The 8,607-nt window shown below is 49.6% G+C and overlaps 1 protein-coding gene across 1 annotated transcript; it reads left to right on the top strand.

Annotated features, from left to right (window-relative positions):
* Positions 1-761: 761 nt before the first annotated feature.
* Positions 762-2,994, top strand: PtA15_10A209 (uncharacterized protein; the record flags this gene model as incomplete). Its single annotated transcript, XM_053160363.1, has 9 exons — positions 762-885; positions 955-1,161; positions 1,286-1,354; positions 1,422-1,744; positions 1,811-1,939; positions 1,981-2,121; positions 2,200-2,325; positions 2,412-2,704; positions 2,790-2,994. 9 exons carry the CDS (start codon positions 762-764, stop codon positions 2,992-2,994), a joined length of 1,617 nt encoding a protein of 538 aa, XP_053024345.1.
* Positions 2,995-8,607: the final 5,613 nt, after the last annotated feature.

The following is an 8,607-nucleotide window of genomic DNA, read 5'->3' as shown; positions in this document are numbered from 1 at the left end:
TCCATCTCAACTCCGTCACTGAATTGATCATTCTGATGAACTTGAGGATCAGTACACTCTGCATTGACGCTCTCAGGCTGGTCAATTTGACCGGTATAACCCGGCCGCAAAATCTCTGGAAGGTTCAACACATGGGTCGCCGTTTGTGAATGAGCGTCTGTTGAAATCATTGACCGGCCGCCGCAATACTTGCATCTCCATTTCGGACGGATCTCGGACGATTCCACTTGCTCAAAAACTACCAGATTTCTATTGATTAGCCAACCAACTGTGTGCAGCAGAATCAATTTATGACTAAAATAAAATAGGTATGTACCTCTCCGATTGACACGCACTGCTCCTTGATCTACATTCATACTGATAAGTCCAATTGCTATTTTGACGGAACTCTTGCCAGCACGCCCCGACCAGAAGAACTACCCCAGCTGATTTGCAACACAAACAGATCAAGCAGATCACGAACAAACTACAAACAAACTGACAGACCCCAAAGATTGCCAGTAAGTGGTATGATTTTGGAAGGGTAGCTTGTCCAGAGCAAGTTATGAGGGTATAAAGACCCCCGGTGAAACTGATGCATTGACCCCAGCTCGAACTAGCAAAGCCGTCCGTGACAAGTTTGATTAGCCACACCCCGTCATTTTCCGCCTTGAACCGTCTCAAAGAGTTACCCTGCTTACCCTCCGTACCCAATATGCGACGAGCCGCATCGACAGTACCATCTACGTCCTTTTCTCAACCGATTGAGGTGGACAGCAATTATGCTGCAGAAATCCCCCCTGCAACACGCGAGCCTCAAGCCAAGCGACAACGACGCCCTGCCTCTCAGGGGGTTGCGCGGACTCCCCGACTTGTGCGGACCCCGCAAGTTGCAAGAGGAGGGATGTTTTAGAGTGTCATAATTGTAGCAATGATGACAGGCTGATCATCACCATTGATTATTGTCACGCTCAGGTCAACACAATGCCCCGCCCAACATTACACCCAGCCGTATCATCCCTGACAACCCCATTCGCACCCATCACATCGGTCAACCGAATCCCCCTCCAAACATTACACCCAGCCGTATCATCCCCAACAATCCCGTTGGCACCCATCCACCTCCTGTCATGTCCCGTCAAGCTGCGCCCCATGTGGGTCGGGGGGCCCCCATGGCGATTGGTAAGTTTCCAATCATGTAGTTATCTTATCTGCTCCTTGTATCCATGGCGCATCGTTGAATCAAACCATTTGATGGCCTCAGTAGATCCACAGTTTTAACCTGCGAACTTCCCCCCGGGCCAAGTGCCAACCATCACCCCCACACGAGTCATCGCAAGTGATGACAATCACCACCAAGTAGGAAACCCAAATGGTAAGTTGAATCAGTGATTGCCTTGAGTAAGTTACCACTGATTCAACTTCCCCCTCTGGATAAGTAGAATTAGAAGACTTTGATCACCCACTCCCAAGGTCCAAAGACAAAGACAACCCCAATGACGAATCCTCAGATGAAGAAGGCTGTACCGTGTACGGAAGTCTTGATGGCTTCATTAGACCCCCGCCGCCCCGCAAAGCCCAACCCCAAAACACGAACCTACCCGAAGACAGGGATTTTCCAACGCCCCCGCCCGCTGGGCGTCTGCCAACCCCCGCACCACCTCGACGAGCTGGTCTAGGGGCCAGAGACGCCCTTGTGGAGTCCTTGCTCGCGTCAGCTGACCTTTCAGACACCGATTTACAGCTGGCACGCCAACTATTTGTTGTACGTGCAATATTTACTTCTTTTTATCAATGCAGCAAGTATTTCTTGACCTAACTTCCACCTCAGGCGCAGGAAGAAACACGATGGAAACTGTCTGTAGTCATGTGGCTGAGGCAACGCCCCACCCACACTTCAAACAACATTCCGGTCATTGCCAATGGGGCCACCGCGCATGTGTATGGGACGGTCATCAGGGTATGTCCAGAATCTCATCAACAAATTGATGTGATGATTAGGAGCTGATGGGGATTGCCTGGCAGACAAGAGTCCGCCAAAGAATCCTAGAAATCCTGCTTGAACACACCTTAGAGTCCTACAGTCGACTGCAGTTGGTGCACGGCCTGCCATTTGGACAATCACCGCTTCCGCTGGCCAAGGTACACAATTCTTTCTTTACCCTTTGTTTGCTGATGAAACAAAGCTGACACACGATGCACTAGACCTTTGTTCTACAGCAACCAGCGGCCTTTAGGAGGCAAAACCTCCCGCCGGGTCTCCCCAACAACCTCAAATCCATGGCGAGCCTGGCGACATTTTTGCGTGCCATGGTGAAGCACGAAAGAAGGCACATGCGTAGCTTGGTAAGCTTGTCAATGACACCCTTCAATCACCCCTCCGATCCCCCCTCCGCCATTTGGGACTCAGCTGAATCTGTCCCCCGACCCAGCTTCTCTTCAACGTCCGGCAGGAGACTCGGGTCCGCGAGCTGGGTCCGGTGCCCAAGCTCTTTGACCTGGTCGTCCAAATCGATCAACAATTCAAACCACGAGCCGCCTTGCAAACGCCCGAAGAAATCCGCGCGGAACTGCATGATGGAGTCAGGGTAAGGATTGCGATGCTGCGCATCATTACAATCCACCATCTTGTGCACCGGGCGCCTGGAGATATGAGGTCACAATGGGACCTCATCAACAATCACCTCGAGGCAGTGCGGGAAAAACCGTATCTTGAAATGCAAGCGTAAGTTGCCAAATCAAAATCATTCCATCACAGAGTGACCTATCACAAGCTGACATGATTGAAACGGCTGTGGACCGATGGTCAGGCATGCGGTGCTTATTATCCGCAGAGACCGCGAGCTTTTCCCCGGAAACATCATGTTTGCTGATGTTCCAATTGAGTTGGTCCAGATCCCCAGCGGTCTTGAAACCAATATGGAGGCGCGGGTCATGGAGTCTGAACTGGGCCCAAATCCAACCCATGCACAGGTCAATGCAATTCTTGCAAGGGAGATTGCCCTTGGCGATTAATGCGGCCTTGCCTTTTCCGCTTCAACGGCGGTTTTTCCTCTGATCCTCTAACTTCCGACTCTGACTTCCTACATTATTAATTATTGATGTATCAAAAGAAGAGCGAAAAATCAACCAAAACAAGTAGAACAAAACCAAAAAAAAAAAAAAAAGTGCTAATCATTACAACCTAAAAAAAGTATGAAAATGCAATAAAAAAATAAAAAAATGGCCCTGGTGGCCTGAATCTGCCTGCCTGACTTCGGTCAGGGTGTTTGTGAGCTGTCTGGACAAATGTGACCCAAAATTGATTGGATTGTGAGCGTGCTGAGCGAGCCGATATGGGTTGATCCAGCCCAAATCTGGGTTCCGGGAGCGGTGTTGGGTTGACAAAATGCCAGTTGTTTGCCGGCGTGTGGGGTCAAACTGACCGGTGGTTTGCCGCGTGAGGGGTCAAACTGACTGAGACCACCAATCTTGGGGGGAGCGGGCTGGACGGCAATTTGTCCTTGCCGTCAATCAACCCTTAAGTTTGCCCAGGGTTTGACTGAATGTGCATGGGCGGGGGGGTTGCGCTGTTGACGGCCGTTTTGCCGGCTTACCGGAGGTCTGTTTTTGAACGGTCAAAGCGCGCTGAGGCGGGTCGGTCAATTTGACCACCGAACTTCCACACTTTTTGCCGGCCTCCCGCAACCACCGTGTAGTCAGTGCCGCGTCAGATATGTACACATACATCAGGGGTGTGGTGGTGGCGTTGTTGTCAAGAAGCATGCAGGGCAGAGTTGAGGCAAGCTTGCTGGTGGAACGCATATAAAACGGGGTGCCCTTGTGTGTTCGGATAATCCCCCAGGCGTCCTCTGCCGCTGCACTTCCAGCGTGCGGTTCGTCCTCAACCCCCTCCGCTGTTGCACTTGCGCAGTTTGAGGGGCTCTACTCGGTGGCCCCCCTTTGCATAATGCCTTCAATGCGGCGCGCTGGGGGCCATCCACCCACTATTTTAACCCCTGCTAGACAGGGATGGATAGTGGGTCCAGTTTGTGATGTTTGGATTTTGTGTTTAGAAGGCATGTTTTTGTAATTGGTTTTTTTGAAAGAGGGAACCCTTGCATTTTTTTTTTGTAATTTAGTTGATTTGTAGGGGGAACCCTTGATCTTTGTTTCTGTGTTTCTCTGGCTTTAATAAACTTGGATATATTATTAATTACATAATAAATCCTCCTCTTTCAAAAGAGTGTTTAAAACCCTTGTAGTGGCCTTATTTACCGCGTAACAAGTTTAGTAATTTACATTACTAGTGTTTCAATCAGCACAGTTATAGTGCTAGGGCCCAAAACCCTTAATTTTGACGGGTTTTTGCCCTAAGCTCCATAAACAGAGCTGTCAAGATTCCATTAAAAACTGGCAATCTTTCTTCTGCAAAGGATGTGTGATGTCGAAATCTACAGGCAAACAATTCCTACCACCGCCATCTGTACCAAAAGACGACGTTCTTGATTTACTAGTGTCTGACGTAATGGGCCCTTTCGAAGAGGATCTACATGGAAACAATTCGCCCTGACCCTCCGCGATCATGCCTCAATGTATACGTTACTAGCGCCACTCAAGAATAAATCTGATGTGACAGATTGGCTGAAAGTATGGCTTGACGCCATGAAAAACAGACTTGTTTGATACCCGCGCTTTCTGCGTTGCAATAATCGAACTTAGCACAAGTCCCTCGCCTGCCGGGGGGCAGAGGCGCGAAGCGCCTCGCACGAAGTGCGACCTCCCGTCAGGGAGGGACTTGCGTGCAATCCACGATTCCTGGCGTGAGAGCCCCGCGTGCAGTTGGTGTTTTTTGCAGGTGGCCAACTTTGTGCCCCCAAATCCCCCACTTCCCAGAGGGCATGTTGCCCGCCTCTTGAACCGGTGAAAGACCTGCATCTCCTCTTCAAATTGGTGGTAGGCCTGCCACCATTGTCCTCCTCCCATGAGCTGGAGATTGGCTCAAAGGAGCTCACTTTCCAAGAACCCTTTGAGATGACTAATAGAGTTGTACAGTTCTGTACAGTAAATCTCACTCCCTACACGGCCACTTTTCCTCCATGATTGGAAATTTCAACCGGGAGGATCAGGCCTTATATTGGGAGCTACAAGGCTCAAATTGCATCAAAAGAAGCGCAATGCCGAGCACTCCTTAAGTCCCGAGGGGTGACTTCAACAGATGAACGGTTGATTTTTAAAAAAGGAAAATGTGAAAAAAAGCCTAATACAGGCGGATATTCCTGGGGCTCTCAGGCCAGGTACAGGTTTTTCCAGGTAAGCCTCTCTGTGAGACAGAGACCCTGCGGGGCTGCCCCTTCGGGGCTCTCACAGTGAGGCTTTGTTAAGCTCGTGCAATAATGGGGGCAAATTCCTGTCAAAGAAACTGGCGAAGATCTTGGAAGACCGTGGCGTCGTACTCACTCACTCATCCCCGTGTCACCCCGAGGAAAACAGCGAGGCTGAGAGGGTAAACCGCACCATTAACAATATGTCCCGAGTTATGCTCCAACAAAGTACACTTCCTATGAAGTTCTGGAGCTACGCTCAACAGGTGGCGGTCTATATCCACAACAGGCTTCCCCACTCCCGCATTCATCTCAAGACCCCAATCAAGATACTCTATGGCAAAATTCCGGTACCTGAATATATCTATCCGTTTGGAGCTTGGGCACTCGTCTTCAAACCTCCCAGAGAAACGTTCGGGAAAATTCAACACTCGTGCGGATGAGTGTGATTTCTTGTAGGGTATCCTCCTTCTGAAAAAGGGTGCTTATTCTACAATGAACACTTAAATGTGTTTATACACTCAGCAAATGCGGTATTCCCGGATTATCAACAACTCCCGGTTGCCCCAATCCAAGCTTCAAAGAATTCCTCCTCAACAACCTTGTGCTGGGGGCAGAAGCAACCGATCACGAGGCCACTGTCCAACAGGAGGCTGTTGATTCAATCACCTTACGTTTGGATGTCAACATCCCTACTTTGATCCACATCGCGCTCACCGGCCCCCAATCCTCGGAATGGTGCGCGGCGGCTGAGAAGGAGCTCCATCAACTGGAAAGCTTAGAAGTCTGGGAAGTTGTCGAGCCCCGGAAGGGCATCAAGGTTATTGGTGCCCGTTGGGTCTTTGCCCTGAAACAAGACACGACGGGCATCATTGTTACCTTCAAGGCGAGATATGTGGCCAGAGGATTCAACCAACAACCTGGGATTGATTGTGGCGATACTTTTGCACCAACAGCTTCTCTGGAGACTCTGCGACTGTTGGTTTCAATCACGGTACAACACGGGTTCACACTTCACTCCTCTGATTTCAGCTTGGTGTACCTCTACAGCCCCATCGATGAAGAAGTATACGTTAAACCGCCCACCAAGCTTTGGCCAGAACTGAAAGGGAAGGTGCTCCACCTCAAGAAGGCGCTGTACGGTACCAAACAGGCAGCTCAATGTTGGTGGGTCCATTTCAAGACAATTCTCGGAAAGATTGGGTTTGAAGCTTCTCAAGTTGAGTCGTCTTTGTACGTATACCAAAAGGATGAGGTCGTGATCTTCATTTGGATGCATGTCGGCGACGGTCTGGTAGCAAGCAATTCTCCCAAAGTCTTGGCGGATCTCCGGCAATGTCTCACTGAGCATCTCGAGGTGAAATGGAAGACAAACGTCGACCAAATCGTTGGACTCAATGTTTGTCACCAATCCGGATCCATCTTGCTCGAGCAACACTTAATTGCCCGACAAATCGTCTCAACATACCATCGCCGGACTATTCACCAGAACACCACCTTATCGGAAAAACCCCTTGTCACGTCCACTGCCGACCCCATAGACACTACTGCATTCCGCTCGACGCTAGGGTCACTGATGTACCTCGCGTGTGGGACACGTCCAGACATTGCGTATGCCGTCAATATGTTGGCCCGCTACAGCAGTCGTCCGTCCATGTTACACTGGGAGGCCTTGGATCATCTAGTTGGCTACGTTAAGAAGAATCCGCATCGAGCAATAGAATTCTCAACTGGGGACGATGCTGTCCGACTTTTTGTCAATGCCAGGTGGGGGGGCGAACATGAGCGCTCAACAACAGGTTATTTTCTCCAGCACTACAGCAACCCAATAACTTGGGGCTCGAAGCGACAGGTGGTGGTCGCAATGTCCACCTGCGCTGCCGAATTTGTTGCTTTGTCTGTCGCCACCCAAATTCTCGCCAACATCAAGTTAGTACTTGACACAACGCTGGGCCTTTACGGTACTTTACAGTAACCACCATTTTTCCGTACTGTAAAGCAACGTGTCTACTTCTCCTTTACGGTACCAGTACTAGTAAAGCCCCCTGCCGGGTGGTCGCCGTACCGTAAAGAGTTCTTTTTTTTTTACAGCCCAGATTACAGTTATTGTAACGGGTTTTAACCACGGTTACCGCGATAACAGGGGTAAAACACCCCAGAGAGATGAGAAATATTTACTATTCTGGCCGTAACAAATCATGCCCCTCCCCTTCCCGAGCACTTACAACCCAACAGTGCCGCTTCAACCATCCGCAAGCAAAAATGGCCTCGCAGGCGCAAGAATTGCACCCAAAAAACCTGGTCGGCTGCAAGAATGCCAACGGATATGAGACTGACGGGTCCCTCAATGAGCATACACAACGACGTTCTTCGCGAGCATCTTCGATTGTTGCCATGCCCAACATGGTGCCCACATCAACTGACTCCCGTGTAAAAGCAACCCGCCCAGCTCCTCCAAAACGCGCTGCAGCAGCAGAGTCCTCAGATCATGTCTCCCCCAATGGGGGCGAATCTGATTCAGCGGAAAGATCCACGGCACCCGGAGGAAAATCTCAGCCCAAGAAAAAGAAACAACGCTGTCAAACAAAAAAGAAAGAGAAGTCCAAGAATGCCACATCCTTGATATGTCCCTCAAGTGGCTGTTCTTGATCTTTTGAATTTTGATGGGTTGATTCAGCTGACAAGCTTTCCTGTTTTTTTATTTTTATTTTTCAATCCCTAAAGCCGGGCAAAGACCCTGCCTTCAATTATGACCAGGATTCCGACGATGGATCAGTAGTCATCTGCAAGCCCCGAGGGGGAAGAAAAAAAAAGCCAATGATTTCGACAAGATTAGGGAGTTTTTTCACCCGCCAACCTATAAGAAAGGTGACCTGGAAGGAGTTCTACTCAACTTCAAATGCAAGTGGTGCAGCAAAATCTATCGCGGCCATCCTAATACGGATGGAAACCTTGTCTGTCATCGTGACGGCTATACGCAGATTGGTAAAAACGACCGAGGCTGTGTCAACTGTGTTAAAGCTATCAAGGATGGGGCAAAGCTTCCTCTTTCCGTTGCCGAACGCAGGAAACTAGAAAATAATGGTGATGCTAAGCAGACTGGAATGGCTCAATTCCTCAAGGTCCAGCCTCAATTTGTCAACCAAGTGTTGAACCAGCTCATCATGATCTGGCAAATTCGCCAAGCACTTCCCTGGTTGCGCATTGAAGATCCATTCCTTCGTGCTGCTTTTCAATATGCAAACATCAAAGCCGTCCTTTATGGAAGAAAGTGGTCCTCAAATGAGGCCAAATACCTGTACTCAATTCTCAAGTCACAGGTTTT

Source organism: Puccinia triticina, chromosome 10A, assembly GCF_026914185.1.
Source record: "Puccinia triticina chromosome 10A, complete sequence".
NCBI lineage: Eukaryota > Fungi > Basidiomycota > Pucciniomycetes > Pucciniales > Pucciniaceae > Puccinia > Puccinia triticina.
The sequence above is the reverse complement of the archived record's forward strand: the minus strand, read 5'-3'. Positions and strand labels throughout refer to the sequence as shown.